Source organism: Peromyscus californicus, unplaced genomic scaffold (assembly GCF_007827085.1).
Source record: "Peromyscus californicus insignis strain IS unplaced genomic scaffold, ASM782708v3 Scaffold_13__1_contigs__length_99412109, whole genome shotgun sequence".
Classification (NCBI taxonomy): Eukaryota; Metazoa; Chordata; class Mammalia; order Rodentia; family Cricetidae; genus Peromyscus; species Peromyscus californicus.
The window spans coordinates 620,820-638,767 of NW_026294424.1; the positions used below are offsets into that span (position 1 = coordinate 620,820).

Genomic DNA, 17,948 nt, shown 5'->3' on the forward strand with positions numbered 1-17,948 from the left:
TGGTAGAAACCCCTCAGGGTAGCCGCTGTGACCATCAGACACTTTCCTACTGTTCTGTAATCCCTCCCTTGTTTTCTGATACAGCTCATTGCACACTTCTCCTTAATCCAGCCTAAGAATAGGCCATTTCTCCATGAAACCTGATCCCTCGAACCTGGAAGTGGTACTTAGAAACCAAGACAGGTGTGTGTGTGTGTGTGTGTGTGTGTGTGTGTGTGTGTGTGTGTGTGTGTGTGTGTGTGTGAACTATGACACATTGTATTTTTCATTCTAACCCCTACCACAGGTCTGAAGAGAGAGCCTGGCCTTTTCTCTCCTTCACACGCTGGAAAAAACTGGCTTGCTGCACTGTCTCAGCAGCTGTTGGATCACCTGTAGAAGCCAATACCCTCGGCTCCACCGCCACCTCTCCTCCTGGAGGGGAGCTAGCTGTCTTTGCATGCCCTCCCTGTCCCCTACCCTGGGCAGCAGCAGGGCTCCTCAGCAGCAGCAGACACTCACCTTGACCCTCCCCATCTCCTGGCTCAGGACTGCTTGGTTCAGGAAGGGGACGGGTTGCCTGCCTCTTGATGAGCATTTATTTCATGCCCATCACCCTCATGTCTGAGTGTGGCAGTGCCAGTTTTCAGTGTAAAATAAATAGAGGGCTGCAGAGAAGCAGACAGAGACAAGGATGAACACTTTTGTAAGGTGATAAAAACAGATTCTAATTATGTACAGAATGTCTACTGAAATCCTCAGGGAAATTACAAATTAGCTAGCTAAAGGCAACCTGGGGGAAAAAAGCAGTTTTTGAAAAAGTCACCACAAGAATCAGTTTATGTCCCCTGATTTATACTTCAGCATACTTCTCAAACTGAAGGCCAAGTACTGTCTAACTGGGATCAACACAGGTCCCTGACTTGAGAAGCCTTGGGACTGTATTTGAAATTGTAAAAGACCAAGAGAGAAAGAGACGGCTCTTCTTGTTTTGAAGCAAGCAAAAAATAAAATAAAATAAAATAAAAAGCATGGAAGCACACTTTGCAAACACAGAGAATCCATGCCATTCCAGAAGGACTGCTCTCTGCCTGTTACACGCCAACGCAGAGGGCAGAGTATGCACGTCACAGTGCCCTACTCCAAAGCGGCATCTGAGTTTCTGAGGCCTCTGAGTCACAGGGCCAGTGGAAGTCAGCTCACTCTACCTAAAGCCACTTCCTCCATCAGGCAGTCACTCACCTATCAGGTATTTACTGGGCATCTGCCACTTCCCAGGGAAGTTTTGTTTTCGTAAGTGTTCCTCAGAGTGTGGTCCACCGACTAGTACCAGAGTCCACACTGCTTATTCCTGGCCTGCCACAGTTAAGTATGAGAATGCATAGCACTCTGACAGTGCCTTTGTCTCACTGAACATGGTACAGAGCACTGGTGTCATCAGACCACTGTGGCAGGCCACCTGAGGCACAGCTGTGACCCTGCCATGCACAGGAGACTAACATCAGTCCCCGGGAGACTGCCAAAAACTACAAAGAGGTGGCCCTTCATGTCAGGGGGTGCTGCTCTAAAGCCAGGATCTACACAGGAAAAGGCCAGATGGTGAACATTTCAAGATCTAACTCGTATTCTTCCTTCTTGGTTTACAGACCTTTTCAAACACAATAAGCCAGGCTTAGCTGGAAAGCCATACAAAATGGGTCAAAGTCTAGACTTGGTTCACAGGCCAGTCTGCTCCTCCCTGTTCTAGGCAGCAAACAAGGCCCCATCATAGACAGTAAAAGAGGGAAAATCATCACTGTGGCCCTCATATCACATGCCATCTCTGCCTTTCCTCTCTAACTCCATCACTATGGCCATTCCAAACACTGGCAGCATCTGCTGAGCTCTCGCCATGTGCATGACCCTAAGTCAGGGCCTGCAGCAGGCTAATAATCCTGCTGAGGAGAGAGGGCTGAATCATAAATGACAGACTCTCTAAGTACTAGTTCAGTACGTGATGCTATGCATCACATGAGCACTGACATCTTCTCTAAAGAACAAGAAAAGCAGCATGAACTCCCTCCTTTGTGCTGACAGCAGAGAACACAGAACAGAGAATATAAGGGGCTGTGTGGCTGGGGATCACGGCAGTGTCTTTGGTGTGTGTTGGCCTGGGCAGGAGAAGGGCTTGATGTGCCCTCTCGGAAAGTGTCATCACGACACGGAGCCCATGCAAACAGGTCTCTGGACACAGAGTCTCCAGTGCAACAACAGACTCCAATGATACACAAGCTGTTTTTCTGGAGAGAGCATGTTTCTGATTAGCTCAGATGTTTTATGAGAGTACATACCACCAGAGTGTGTGATGGCCATTTCAGCTTCAATCACCCCAAAATATGAGAAATTTAAGGAGACAAAGAGGAAAAGAGGTGGATTGAAAATCCTCTGGGGATGTATGATAGGGCCACTTGTGCCAAGGCTTCATCCAATATTGGCCCACGTATTTCTAGTTTGTAAGCTTTTACTCTGTAACTCTATGAGCAGGAGCAGGCCGTCATGCCCCATTTGATGTCTCCTTCAGTCAGAAACCAATGGTTGAGCATCTACTTTGAAGCAAGCTCTGATCAGAAAGTTGGAAGACGATGGGCCTCACCTCTGAGCCTACAGTCTTACAGAGCAGAGAGATGGGATGCCCAGGGTAGTTATCCCTCTCTGGCTTGAGGCAACATGCAGCATGTACCACTGTCAGCTCAGAAAGCAAAATGCCATCAGGGTAGATGAAAACAGGTACCTTTAATGACAGCACTATCATTTACAGACAACATAACCATTGTAGGAAAGGACAGAGCAGTCAGCTGGGAATACTTCTGGCTTAATGAGCAAAGTATTTCCAGCAGTTTGAAGTAAGAGCCCTTTGGTACAGTAGATGGGTGTGACATCTCCACTCTACAAGAACAAAAGCTACATCCACACTTAAAACACTACAGTGAGCAAGGCAGGCGCACCTTAACAAGTACGTTTTCCTTCACCAGGCAGATAAGCGAGATAGTGACAACAATGCCACAGAACATCAGCGGGACTCCTCAAATCAACTTTTTAACAACAGCCATCAGCAACCCAAACCTAACCGTAGACAGAAACAACCCACCAACGACAACTGCGCACACTCTACCCACCAGCCTCCCCAAAGGACAGGCATTGCACCATGGGCTGAATTGTTTGAGGAGACACAAGTCAACGGAGGCTGCACGAGTGTGTGTGCTGCACCTGGCCGTGAACAACAAATGGGAACCTAGTAGAAGGGAGACACAGCGGGGGCAGCGGCTGGGACATGTCATAGGACAGGTGAAGCTTGAGTTGGGCTGGAAGGATGAGTGTGACTTTGTCCCCAGATGGACAGAGCAGGCTATGTGAAAGGTTCTATGGATGGAGAATTCAGTAAGATTTGGGCACAAGGAAAGCAAAGCTCCTTTAGAACAAAGTCACACGTAGGCCTGGCAGAGCAGATGTCACTGGGGACTGATTTAGAAACAAAAGTTATGAAACAGTCATTACAGCCTTGAGTTTGCCAAATTTGGCCTTGGTGAGACCTGTGCATAAGAGAGGCCTAAGATTAAGTATAAATTATATGTATGTTTTAAGAAGATGTCTTGTGTGTAAAGATGAAGAAAGACCAGAAAGAAGTCAGGGTGGTTAACACATGCCCGCAGTTCCACAACCCCACCATCTGGGAGGCTGAGGCAGCAGGATCAGCAGTCAAGGCCTGCCTGAGAAGTACAAACCTAAGAGGACAGGGCTGGACCACAGTGTGAAGAGTTACAGTTATTCAAGGTCTCAAAGGTCTTCTGTTCGGGGTAATCTCAGAGAGCAGCTATTTGGCAGGTGATTGACCCTGTACAATTCCCATCTGACTGCCGTCAGTGTGGATGCCGTCAGTGTGGATGTCAGAGGAAACCTCTGCTGAGAAGCAGGGCTGAGGCTGCAGTGTGCTGAGGCCTCTTCTTGTCTCCACCTGTGACACTGCAGCAGACATGTCTGCCTCTCCTCCTGGGGCTGTGAGAGCCAGTGACTGGTCTCCTCACCATACTGACAGCTAATCCTACAACACCAGAGTTGAACCTGCTCCCCTGGGTCCTCCCTGGGCAAACTGGCAGTACCATGCCAAAATGGGTATTGGAGTGGGGATCTTGAATATATTATGTCATATTGTCAGCAACATAGGGGAGCATGGTCACTGTGAAAACCCCTTTCAGAGAAGAAGGTATGGGGGGGGGGGGGGGAGCAGAGACCAAGGACAAATAGCTCCAAGGGTCCCACCTCATACGATTATTAAGAAATAGGGTGGGAAGCTGGGTGGGTGGCACATACCTGTGACCCACTCACTCTGAATCCTAAAGCAGAAAAAATATGGGTTCAAGGCCAGTTTGGGCTGCATAATGACTTTGAAGCCAGCATGGACCTCATAGCCAGACTGTCTCCCTACTACTCCCAACCAAAAAGAAAAAGTAATTAGGTAAATGCTCAATACCAGTTCAGCTGCCATGAGACTGTGGGGTCACGTGAGTTTAAAACCCACTGAACCTCAGTGTCATTAGGAAAAGAAAGAGAGAACCTGCCTCACGACCTGCTGTGGCTAACAAGAGTGACCAGTACCACCTGGTTCACAGTATGTCCTCAGCTCCTATGACAGCATATGGTACAGACTTCATGCACACAGGCCCACAGAGTCAGTGCTTTAGGAGCTCAGGCTGCCATTCCTGTTGCCCGTTTTAACTGAAGAAGGAAGGGCAAAGGCAGAAATACTCACAGTCTCTTCTTATCCACCACACGCTTAACTCGGATGGCTCTTTGTTCAGAGTAAAGCTTACACACTCCTGTTGAAGCAGAAAATACCAGAACAGAGACCATTTAAAATGGCTTCTCAGGCAAAGGTATCATTAACACTAATGAAACACTATGGTCTTCGGCTAGCAAAGCTATTCTAAATTGCATCTCTTATGAAATACCACATTTGACCTTTAGAAGAAAATGAAATACTTTTTAAGTAATCTTCAACGAAATCCAGAACTGCGGTCCTGTGCTCCTTCACTTGCTGGGAATGTATCTCCTTGTGGGCTGTAAGAGAAAAGGACAGCACTCAGGTCTGTGCTCAAGGACTCCACAGAACAGTCAGCTTCCTCAAAGCTCTTCATTGAAAGCATGTTCAAAAGCCCAGCTATAAACCAGCCTCGTGTCAAGTGAGACTACATTTTTAAGAGTAAGATTTACTAGGGTTCACCAGGTGAGAGATTAAACCCATCGAAACTGCAGTCAAATAATTTATAGCTTATTACAGCACCGGGGGAGCTGAGTTGATCCAGCTCCTTCCGGAATGCTGACCTGGCTGTATTAACAGCATCCAGTGCTCAGGCTCACCTTCAAGTGACATGCTTAAATCACACATGCTGGACCACAGACACCCTCCCTCTGCCTGCACTGCTTTCAGCCTACAGTGACTACTTTCTCCCTTCAGACACTGAGTGACACTATCCATACTAGCCTGCTCTCCAACAACTGTTCACATTGATGAGCCACAAGGGCAAGCTACCACACAGAAGCCTATGCCAGTTCCTATGGTAAGACCCTGTTCTTGGTGGAAAGGCTGGGTGCCTAGTGGGCAGGCATGATGATAGGACTTCATAGAAATACCTCAAGTAAGCCAACTGAGTCCAGAGGCAAGAGGTAGATGAAGGTCACAAATGCCTATGCCCTTAAGGGTATGGGGCACAGGTTATGTTTTTACTAGAGGGGCTATATAACATAAGACTCACATGAAGATTGGGTAGTCTGCAATGCTGCACACCTAATTTTGTATGATGCATATTTTTCTGGTAAGTTTTCATCAAGACTCTCCCAGTGGATGATCCCATGTTCTTTCAGAAGCTTCTCCACTAGAAGTCAGTCATGAGTTCGACAGTACTTGGCAATTTTGACCTCTGTAGTATTAATGTATGTGCTTAAAAAATCAAGGAAGACACATGGCTGGGAAGCCTAGCTCCTCTACGGGGATGAAGCCCAGCGAAGGGGAGATAACACTAGGCCCCTAGGACCAGGCAGGGTTCTAAGCATGCTGTGAGAACTTAAGTGATACGCCTAACTCCTGTCTGTACTGTTTCAATGGAGAAGTTGAGCCCAGGGAGACGAAGCGACTTGCCCAAGGCCACAGAGCTAGCATGTAGCAGAGCTAGGGTGCATTGCTTTCAAGTCATGGAAGCAGAGCTTCCTCTCAATCACGAAGTCTCATATGGGGTTGACTTTAATAGGACAACAATTAGAGACTATTAGTCCATCCTTAGCCACATTTATGTCATCTGTCCTGCCACTCAGAACATAGTCACACATGCATGTCTCCACAAATATGCAAATGCTTGCACACACACAATCTGTTCCCTTTGACCTTGGCCTTTTGGTAGGTTACAGATTCTATTTAGAGAGGTCCTTTCTATTTATTTAACTTGAGTGACAGTCTTTTCAGGACTCTGAACAGCTTAGCTTAGAAGACTGACCAGGAAGGAAGGATTTTCAAAGTTGAAGTCCTAAATGCCATTCAGAAAGAAAGAGGGGATCATAAATGGCTGCACCATGAGTGTTTAACTGGTTGGCACATTCATGGGATCTGTTGGCTTCTTTCAGAGCACTTCACCTTCTGTTCGGAGTTGCTGAATTGCCTCTGAACAGGTCTTCATGAATATCTGAGCATCCTGGTCTATCTGGTCTCGCTCTGTGTCCGTCATCCTCCCATATTCAGACATGATATGGCTGAAAAAGAGGAAACAATTTGAGGGTGGCATCAGTAAGACATAATGCAGTCCAGGTAGAGTGTCAAGAAGAAAGGTTTCAAGCTGGGTGGTGGCAGCGCACGTCTTTAATCCCAGCACTCGGGAGGCTGAGGCAGGCGGATCTCTGAGTTCAAGACCAGCCTAATCTACAGAGTGAGTTCCAGGACAACCAGGGCTACATAGAGAAACCCTGTCTCAAAAAACAAAACAAAACAAAAAAAAAATTAGAAAGGTTTCTCTGACCAAATGACACCAAAGCAGAGACTTGGAGGGGGCTGGCCAGACCAACAGGTGGGAGAGTGATCTGGAGAGTGGAACAGAAGCCATGAGGTACAGTCTTCTACAGAGCTTCCACAGAGGCGGGCCAATATAACAGGCTGCGACACACAGCTTTGCGAGGAACAGAGGCTCCGACTAAGGACTGCATAGCCCAATAACTATGTTAGAGTCCCAAGCCGCTCAGCCTGCATGCTGTAGGGACACGATCTGGGGGTATATGAAACACAAGAAACTTCTGCGGGCTGTTTTCTGATTCTAGAAAGCAGTTTTCAAAACTCACAATAAAAAGCCTCTAGAGCCAGGCAGTGGTGGTGCACGCCTTTAATCCCAGCACTTGGGAGGCAAAGGCAGGCGGATCTCTGTGAGTTCGAGGCCAGCCTGGTGTACAAAGTGAATCCTTTGGACATCTAGGACTCTTACACAAAGAAACCCTGTCTCAAAAAAAAAAAAAAGCCTCTAGAAATAAATTTTATCTCTCCTGATGTTAAGTTAAACCATCCTGAAGTGACGAGGCTGGTAGGGGCATCCACTTTCAGTAACAAGGCCCTGAACAATATAGAACACCTAGCTCTCCTTCACAAGCGCTGACTGAGTGTGGCAGCATAATCAGTAACAGCAATACTCCTTAGCCTATTTCAAAACTGTGGACTTCACAACGGAAATTTGGACTCCCAATGCTGCAAGCTGAAAGGGCACTTATGTAATGTAGACACTCAAACCACCCATTTCACTCACCTGTCCATCTAGCCACGAGGACAAAAGATAAAGTCCTGACAGTCCTATTTCACCTGTGACCTAGGTCATAGCGTTTCCACTCTGTTGTGAGTGGCTCTGACCACTGGTCTGTCCCATCACTTACTTCACTCCAGAAACGATGGCCTCCCATGGAACTCACCCAACATTACTTTTTCATGCTGTGCTGGTCAAGAGATTATCATGTCTCCTCCAAAGCTGCTTTGGGACAGAGCTGGGACCACCTCTGACCCTCACCTCTAATGCACTGCTGTCAGCTTCTGACCCGGCTTTACTTTAATTTATTGCACTTATTGTTCCCAGAAATACCAAAAAGTCTGTTTTTCTCCTCCAAAGCTATGTGGAAGTAAAGACTGTCCACCTTGTGTCTGCTTCCCTGGTAAAATCATGCAGCACAGGGTCCCTGACTAACACCAGTCAGACACTGAGCATATGCCAGGTTGGTTCTCAGTGCTTTATGTATATCCGATTTCTCATTTAATCCTCACAAGTCATTCACTCCCTTAGCATAAGTACTAAGTTGGGTTCAAAACTGAGTAAGGCTTATTTCCATTTCCACAAAAGGCACTCAACTGTAGGAGTGATCAACATGAAACCAGAGTGCCAAGAACTGCACTGACTGGTGCTGATGTGGAAGTGGACAGTAGAGCTCAAAGAGGAGCATGGTCAGCACATGTGGGATGGGGGTGCTGGGCAGGGCAGGTGGAACAGAATGCATGCCGACAGAGGATGGAGACAAAGACCAGATATGATTCCTCACGCTGTGGCTTATTGTTTGAGTGAACATATAGTATCTACTTCACACCCAGGCACATGTGAGCAGGAAGGCTGGCCCTGTGTAAACGAGGCACCTGGTTCTAGAGAGGGGTAGTGTTGGGGTCCTGGAAAAGTCCCACAAAAGACCACCATTCATGCATGCAATCAACAAGAGCATTTATTATCTGGAGAAAGACTCCAGTATGCCGGGGCTGCCATCCCACACAAAGACAAAATGGTGACAATGCTGAGAGGAGCCCACAGGCTCCTTTGAAGCCCAGCCAAGGGGAGTTCCTAGAGCATTAGGTCATCTTAGATAGGACTGGCTTAAGCAAGTGGCAATCATATTAGTATGTTCTAATTGGCTAGGGCTAATTAGGGGCTGGTCAGGGCTACAGTTTTCCATTTTGGGGCAGGCCTGGACAAGTCCCAGGCTTTGTTTGGTTACCTGCTGACTGTGGTTCAGGCCTGGCCTGATACTGCATGTAGCAGGCCTCCTTGTCCTTGCTGTTGGGGGTGCTGGAGATTGATTAATTGCCCTTTGTGGCTTTTTCAGAAACTGCTTGTTCAGTCTCAGGAAACTGAAATTGAGGCCTGATCTCTGAGAGAAGATGGAGCAGCCTGTTATGGCGCCTCCTCAGTCTTCTCGGCAACACTGATGTGTCTGGCACATGGCGGCACCATTCCTCCTGAGATAGTGTGACAGTAAGCACTTATTTAAAACTCAAACACAGACACTACACCCTCCACTCCCAGTGCTGCCTTCACCAGCAGGATGGTCAGTGGAGGACTGTAAACAGAGCCATTTGCACATGGTTTGTTTTTCCATAGCACACTGCCTCAAGACTGAAGAATCCTGACCTCAGGTGCTCTAATCCCAGTTGAGGGACCACTGCCATTGTCCAAGAAAATTCGAAAGGCTAGGTGCAGGCAGTGTCTTTGGGGGGTAAAGGTGATTGATCTAAGAGACACTGACAGGCAACATGGACTGCTTGGGCATGGAGGCAAAGGAAAAGCCTAGAATGCAGGTCTGTGTACACAAACACACATCACACCCAGGACAGAAGGCCCAGGCTGGAGGGAAGGAGCTTATGGTACTGAGCCAAAGGTGTCAGGCCAAACTGAGGGCTTTACAAGTGGGAAGCTGGAACACTTATAAGAGCGCTCCCTACTCTGCTGCTCCACTGTGTTTTAAAAGCACGAGATACACAGTGTGTGCATGTGAAACAGAGAAGGCTAAAGTTATCAAGCCACAGTGAAGTTACAATAGCAGAATTATTACTATTCTGAAAAGGTTAAACATCTTGTAAACAATTCCAAGCTATTCTCATGTGACATGCATATATAAACATCAAGTTTTATTTCCTTGATTATGAGGAGAAATAACTGTGTTACAGATCTCAATATAGCTAAGTAGTAGATTCAATTAGAGGAGACTACGTTAGGTATGAATTTGAATTGGTCAATTTACTTCAGGAGATGGCAGGGGAGTGAAAAAATACAAATTTATTTGCTGGTTCAGAAATTTAAAGGAATATGTTTCTCCTTCTGACTTGGTTGGCGGTACATTAAGGAATGACAAGTTCAGGGTCAAAACATCACTGACTACAATTTTATATAGAAACAGCCATGCCCTGAGGGTAAAGAAGAGGCAGAAAAGAGCAAATGCTTTACTGTGCCGGGTGCTGAAGGATATGGCAACAGTTTACGAATATAGCCTTGTTTTTGCTGGAAATGTTAGAGTCACAGCAACTTTATAGTGTACACTGGGCATATAATATGCATGGTCAATACACATTATGAAGTTAAATTGTTAATGCCTGGGCTACACACAGGAGCTGAACGCAGACCCTGCTTTCAATACATTATCAAATAGGTGACATCGACAGGCCTATGCATATAGACACGTTATATCACACAGCATAGGCTAATGGTCAGCAATACTTTCATGAACTGACATTGACCAGTGTTCTAATCTAGGGAGCTACATACATTTACCTACTTAATTCTCAAAACTTCCAGGTAGGTGCTATTATATTCCCATTTTACAAATGAACCAACTGAGGCACAGAAAGCTATTTAACTTGCTAAGGTTGCACAACTAGTTATTAACAGAGATGGGGTTTGACCAAGGCAGCCTGCTCTGGAGTCAGACTTCAAGAACCCCCATAATGCTTCTGTGGAACCAGGTCACATGGAGGCCACCCTTGCCTCAGTCTCACTATGCAGCTGAGGAAGACCTAGGAATTCGGAACCTCCTGGTTCTACTTCCCAAGTGCTGGGATTACACGTGTGTGTCACCAGGGGCAATGAGGCAGGAGAGTTTGGACCAGGATGCTTGTTTCCTATATTGGTGTGTGTTTGGGGGTGGTGGTGGATGGGGAGAGAGGAACCCACAAACTGATCCTTGAAAGACAGGAATGGCTGAGGGAGGTAAGAGTAACTATAGCTGGAGTTTTCCTGCCTGGCCCACGGTCAGGGCAAATCTCTCTCACCTGCCAGTCCCACAGCCGCTCAGACCCGACCAAGTAAACACAGAGACTTATATTGCTTACAAACTGTATGGCCGTGGCAGGCTTCTTGCTAACTGTTCTTATAGCTTAAATTAATCCATTTCCATTCATCTATACCTTGCCACATGGCTTGTGGCTTACCAGCATCTTCACATGCTGTTTCTCATCATGGCGGCTGGCAGTGTCTCTCTGACTCAGCCTTCCACTTCCCAGCTTTATTCTCCTCCTTGTCCCGCCTATACTTCCTGCCTAGCCAATGGCCAATCAGTGTTTTATTTATTGACCAATCAGCAACACATTTGCCATACAGAACATCCTACAGCAAGTAACAATGAAGGCAGAAGAGAAGGGTGAGGACTTCAAACTGGCTGGAACATAGGGCAGGTGGGAACGCTGTCGTTAGTGGCCTTCAGAGCTAGTCAGGGACTCTGCAGACAATGAAAAGGCTGGGTGTACAAGGAGAAATGACGGGACAACACGTTACATGGAACAGTGGTAGAAGGTCAGGCCTGGGGCTACTGACCTCCAGCTAAGAATCTTGCTTTATTCATCTCTATGTTTATCTGTTTGCATCCTTTGTTTGCTTGTTTGTTAATCAGTGCTGGGGCTGAACCCAGGGCCTCATACATGACAGCAAGTGTATGCCCAGCCTCTCTCTGTTTCCTAGCACTTATAAAGGGTAGGGGCATGATAAATTTTTGTCAAACTTTATTTTCAGAATGGAGCTACTGGGTTTGGTGGAGTACCCCCTGGAATCCCAGGACTGGGGAGGGGAGGTAAGAGGACTGGGAGCTCAAGGTTAGCCTGGGATACATAGAAACCTCGCCTCCCCCCCTCCCCCCGTTTCAACAAGGCAAACATAACAGAGGGAGGAGAATGGCAGAGTTTGGGTGATGGCACGAGGTTCAAAAAGGAAGAAGCAGGGATGCAGAACTGCCTGGAACTGGGCCTGTGTGTTCAAGAAGAAACAGAACACAGAAGGAAAGCAGGAAGTTAAACTGGGAACTGAGGGCAAGCAACTTCAGCAGAAACGAAGTAATGCTCTGGAGACAGAATGCCCCACGACCAACACAGTGCTCTGAAGGACGGACCAGGGCAAAGGCTCTTCTCTATGTGGTTAAGATCTTGAGGAATGATGGATGGTCTCTGAAGTGCTACAACTTAGTGAAAGGAGAGTCAGTGAACTTGAAACAAAGACATCTGATGACCCACTCAACAGCCCCACTCAGATGTTTACTCTGCATTGCACATATGTCTAAAACTGAGTTCCTGACCTCTCTCTTCAAACATGCTCTCCAGCAGCTTTCCCTAGGATGTGCTGGTAATGATTCCATCCCTTCCTGCTGCTCAGGCCACAAACCCTGACATCATCCCTAGCTCCCCTTTGCCTCGGTTTGTATACATCTATCTACATATCCTGTTGGCTCTACCTTCAAAACATTCCCTAGAATCTATCTACCAACATCTCCCAGTCTGCAACAGAAGCTGACTCCAGGGTCTGCTGCTTCTACCCAGACCTTCCTTGTCTACTCGGCACACCAGTCACATGGGTGCTCTTACATATTTGGATCCTGTGAAGCCCTCTGCACAGGCCCTTCCAAAGCTCCTCAGAGCAAAGGCTGTTAGGATAGACAAGGCCATTCTTGAGGAACTCTCTTGGCTCATCTCACACACCTCAGCCCTTGGCTTGGGTTCATAGCTTTCTGCTCCTCCACCTTCCATGTTGGTTGCACACGGACCTTAGAAGCCCTGGCTCTCCTTCTGGAATGTTCTTCCCAGGTGTCTGAATAAGTGACTCCATACTTCCAGTTACTTCTCCTACTCTGCAGTCTGAGTGGCTCTTCTGGAAGCACCGAGGTGAAAGAGGTCAAAGGCTCCTGAATTAGACTGATGCTGGCTTCTGAACAAATACCTGCCACCAGGGTGGACCTAGACAGCACTGGTTCCAAAGGCATAGGACTAACATCCTCTGGCTCTATAGTCCCAGTTAATGGAGCCCAGCTGAGTGAGAGTGAAGGTCTAAAGGCTAATCTGAGAATACTGATTACTCGGGGAGGAGGGGAGTCCTCAGATACATTATACAGAACCCACTTGACCTTGGATACTGGAAACTGATGGAGCTTTTACTCTTTTAGTAGCAACAACAGAACTAACAAAGTTGTTCTCCCAAGTGGCACTGTTTTGTTGCCAGGGTATCATGGAAAAGGTACAGAATGGAGAAATTATTTTAATTAAGGTCATTCTAAGATCCAGCCAGAGGCTGCCTAGGCTGCATGCTGTTCTGCTCTAGTAAAATGTCATTATTAAAAAAATTAAATGGGTCAATAAAGTCTGAGCTCTACATTCTGGAAAAAATTATAGCTTCCTAATTATGTTAAACTAACAAAGCCTCATGGTCTGAAGGCAATATTTCTACCCATGCTCTTTCAATTCTGTGATTACACTGCTTATAAAATGTTCCTAGGAGCAGGCCAAGGCCAGTACATTGTACTGGGAGGGAGGCTGTAAAGCTGAATGGCTGGCAGTACTCTACAACCTTAGGGAAAGAGAACTTGGTGGGAGTGGATGAGGGAGGCTGGTCTCCATCTTCAGGGAGAGCACAGTGTGGGGACACTAGTCCTTTGTCCTGGCACTTCCATGTGCATTAGTTTCCCCAGAGTGAACCTAGGCTTCCCCCTCTTCAGCCTCCCAAGAGAGGAGCAGGAATTTCCCTGATGAGTACTCTGGCCAAAGGAACTGGATATGTACCTAGCCCACTCCCCATCTCACCCTCATCTCCAGACTGGCCTGCCCACAGACAGCAGAGGTTCCCTCTGTTCCACTCTCTCCTAGCAAAGGCACCTGGCCCTGCTAGCTGGGAGCCAGGGACTATGACTGCTCAGCGGCACTAACCTGACTGAGTCTAATTTAGGACCAGAATATCACAAACCAGCTCACCTACAGTTTCAAGTTCTGCCTGTTGGCCTAGTTTATCCCCATCCAGGCTTTATTTGATGGTCAAAGCATCATGGGTCATCAGAGTTAACTCAATCATCACTCACCAAGGGACTCTTGTGTGCCAGGAATCCTCATTTAATCCTCATAAGACCATGGTTCATGTTGCATCAGAAAGAAAAGCACAGAGAAGTGATGTGAGTTGTACATATGGACTGATACTCAGCCAAACTGGACAGAAGTATGTCTGGTCCCAAAGCCCATGCTCTTTCAAAGGCAGGAGACCAGGGTAGGCTAGAACTGGAGTGTAAGGGCTAGCAGAGAAGACTAAATTTCTACAAAATGCTGGGCTGCTATAGAGTAAAGAAGCCTCAGGGACATAGTTCTATGTGCTGCTCAAAGGGGCTAAGGATGTCCCCAGGGTCCTGGTCATCAGCCCCAGCATTTGCTACCACAGTGGCTGGGAAGAGACAGGCTTGGGGCTGCAGTGGGCTGAACTGAGATGCCAGTCTGCTGTGCAGTCTGGGGCCCCTGGGAACTTGCTCTGTCCCTCCTCCCATTACAATCATCTTCAAATTCTACTACAACAGTACCATTCTCCCAACAGCACTGAAACTGGAATTTCACATCATTTCAAATGTGGCAAAAAGTTATCTTCTTTTATCTCACCCTCAACCATTTACACACATGAAACTGACCTTAGGTAAGAGCCTGTATTGAAACAGGCAGTGGGCAGAACCTAGCCTGGAGATTAGATGGGTTTCGGCGACTCTTACAGTGCTGGGGTGGCCTGAGCCAGACCACCTCCATCTCACCATCTAGCGGCCAGATGCTTTTCCAAGGCAATGGGAGTGTTAACAAGGAGCCTTGAACTTTTAATGTGGATGAAACACCAGGATTTATTGTCTTTGTAACAAAGGAGCTTGGAACTGGACCTCTTGACCTTTTCTCCTCTTCTCTCTTCCTCATTCAGAATCGTGCATCTTTTAACTGCCAGAATGTCCTCATGTTTGCAGCTACATTCAACATTGTTACTCAAGCCTCAGCACAATGCTCTTCCTAGTTTTGGCTTTTATGGAAAATTGGCTTAGTCTGGGCATGTAAGCATTCTGTTATTCTTGTACTGTGCCACTGATGGGGTGGCTCCTTCTTAGTCTTTTCCTGTTGCTGCGACAAAAACAACTTAAGAGTGAAAGGCTTTTTCAGCCCAGCGTTCAGGGTATGATCCATCGCAGAAGGCATGCCAAGGCGGCAAAAGCTTGAATCCGATGATCACACTGATCACATTGCATTCACAACCAGGAAGCAGAGAGCAATGAAAGCTGGTGCTCGGCTTGCTATTTCAAAGAGTTCACAGTCCCCACCCAGGGGAGGGGTCCTGCCTACAGCTAAGGTTAATCTTCCCACATCGGTTAACCTGACCTAGATAATTCCCACGGGTACTCAGAGGCTTATCTCCTAGGTGACTCGGGGTCCGGTCAAGTCAGTTGACAACACTATCACAGAGCTCCATACATGTCTAGCAAGTCTGGAAGCCTCAGGAATGGTCAGCATCCCTGTGTGAGTGCCACTGGCAGGGCAAAAGACTTTCAAGAAAGGTCTATACAATTGCACCTGTAGCCTCAGCAGTTAGAGACAAGGAAAAGGGCTGGAAATTGCTAGGCTCCAACCATTTCTATTTCCTCAAATCACTGCAGCTTCTAGTTAGCAACCTATTGACTTAGTACCTGATACAGAGACACACCTTCAGAAATAAAATTTACACTGCCATCTAGTGTTCAGAGCCAGCTAACAGAGGGCTTTATGACGCAGTACAACGCAGCAGGATTACAAACATCTCAGAGTATTCTGAGACACTAAAATGAAATATGTTTAAAAGCATAATATTGCTTGTTAGGTTTGGGGGCTGCTCACAGTCACCTTGGATATGAGGTTCTCTGCTACCCGGTTCACAACAGGACAGGCACTATTCTCAGGCGCAGTGAATACAGCAGGTGTATTCACTGGACCCATGGATTCCTTCCCTCCTTTCTGGCATTTGGGTAACTCCTTTTCCTTCAGACCTCAGCTCGGGTGTCACTTCTTCAAAGATGTCTTCCCTGACAAGGCCAGGGTCTCCCAACCCCCCGAGCTCTACTTCTGTGGTGCCTCTCCTGTTTACAGTGCTGCCTGCTTGTGTGACAAGGAGCGGAATGTCTGTCTCTTGCCTGGCATGGAGTGGAATGTGTCACATGGTAGGCACTCAGTAAAGATGAGCAGGGGAATTCAGGGCTAAACGAGACAAAAACTACATTCGTTACTTAGGAGTGCCCCTCACAGATGAACAAAGACGACTGAGTGTGTGGGGAGATAGAGGACTGCCGTCTGTCTGGTGTAGCAAGTCTTTCTACTGCCAACTCCCAAATAATGACACAGAGACTTCTTACTCACTGTGAAAGCTTGGCCTTGGCTTAGGCTTGTTTCTACTTAGCTCTTATAACTTAATTTAACCAATTTCTATATTAACCTACATGCTGCCATGTGGCTAACGGCTTTTACCTCTCTTCCTGCATGTCCTGCTTCCTCTGAGTCTAGCTGGCAACTCCACCTTTCTTCTTCCCCAAGTCCTTTCTGTCCCCATAAGTCCACCTAACCTCTTCCTGTCTAGCTATTGGCCATTCAGCTCTTTATTAAACCAATCACAGTGACACATCTTCACACAGTGTAAAGGAATATTCTGCAACAGTCTGACTAAAAAGTGGTCCTCTAAAGGCCTGTGTTGGAGGCCTGGTCCCTCCAGCTGGTTAGTACTGAACCACGACTGGATCGTCAGTCCACAAACAGCATCAAGGAGCTATTAGCAAGTGGGGCCTGTCTGGAGGAAGCATATCTGTAGACATGTCTTTGAAGGGTGGTAGCTATCCCATTTCTCTCAGTTCTTGGCTGCTGAGATGTGAGCGACTTTGTCCTGCCAAAGTCTCTGTCATGACTCATGACTTTCTGCCTTGCCAGGCCCACAGTAATACAGCAAACTGACCATGAGCTGAAACCTGTAATCAGGAAACAAAATAAACCATCTCTACGTTTAGGTTGCTCTCTCAGGTATTTGTCACAGGGATGAAAATCTGACTAACACAATAATTAGGGTATGTTTCAAATGCAAAGTAGAGACAAATAAGACAAAAGAGCCAAGAAAACCCCCAAAGTTCCATGGTAGAAGAAATAAGAGAATAAACACGTGTTTTGTGTACTAGAAGGCAGGTACATGGGTGTGCTCTGTGTGCCTCCATTAACACAGTTTGAGAGAAGCCAGTGGATCTGATGACGAGCACATCAGAAAGTAAACCCGGGAGAACAGAGAGGGCAATGGAGCTCTCCGTGCAGGGTTCCAGCACAGCAAATGGTGAGGACGGTAGGCACGCACCAGTGGTCTAAAAAACACAGCCCAATCCAGCCCTCGGGTCCACTTCTGTGCAATCTGGGGCTAAGAAGTCGTTCTGCTTTTGTTTTTCAAAGGTAATAAACAAACAATAACACATGTGACAGAAAGCGTGCATGGCCCACAAAGTCTGAGGTGCTAACCCTCTTTCCAGCAAGTTGGCAGACCTTGATGTTTGGCAGTGAAATGAAACAGTGCGGCTTAGGGAGGAAGCAAGGTAAGTGTGTGTGTGTGTGTGTGTGTGTGTGTGTGAGGGAAGAAGAGGGCCAAGTCATCAAAACCAATGGGAAGCATGTATGTAGCTGGCTTTCAGAAGCACTGGGGTTGGGAGTACAGGGCCCAGTGGGACTGTTGCCTTCTCTGCAGAGGATGAACAGGAGGAGAAAGGAGCAAGGCAGGAAGGACACAATCCTGCCGGGGAGTTCAAGCTTCAGAGAGGAGTCTACAAGGAGGAGCCTCAAGAGGCCTGTCCTAACCACACTACGGAAAAAACGGCAAACATCCCCAGCACTCCCACCC

General features: G+C 47.1%; 1 protein-coding gene across 3 annotated transcripts in view; it reads right to left on the bottom strand.

Moving 5' to 3' along the window:
• Stx18 (syntaxin 18) overlaps window positions 1-17,948 on the bottom strand; it is a 100,087-nt gene that overhangs the window by 20,567 nt on the left and 61,572 nt on the right. For 2 of the 3 annotated variants that reach the window (XM_052736045.1, XM_052736046.1), the window contains 3 exons: window positions 6,641-6,756; window positions 4,996-5,073; window positions 4,766-4,832 (listed from right to left, as the gene is read on the bottom strand). In XM_052736045.1, the coding sequence (XP_052592005.1) occupies window positions 4,766-4,832; window positions 4,996-5,073; window positions 6,641-6,756 (261 nt within the window). Of the gene's footprint in view, window positions 1-4,765; window positions 4,833-4,995; window positions 5,074-6,640; window positions 6,757-14,118; window positions 17,408-17,948 lie in introns of those variants that run through there. The other variant, XM_052736047.1, reaches the window with a different exon arrangement.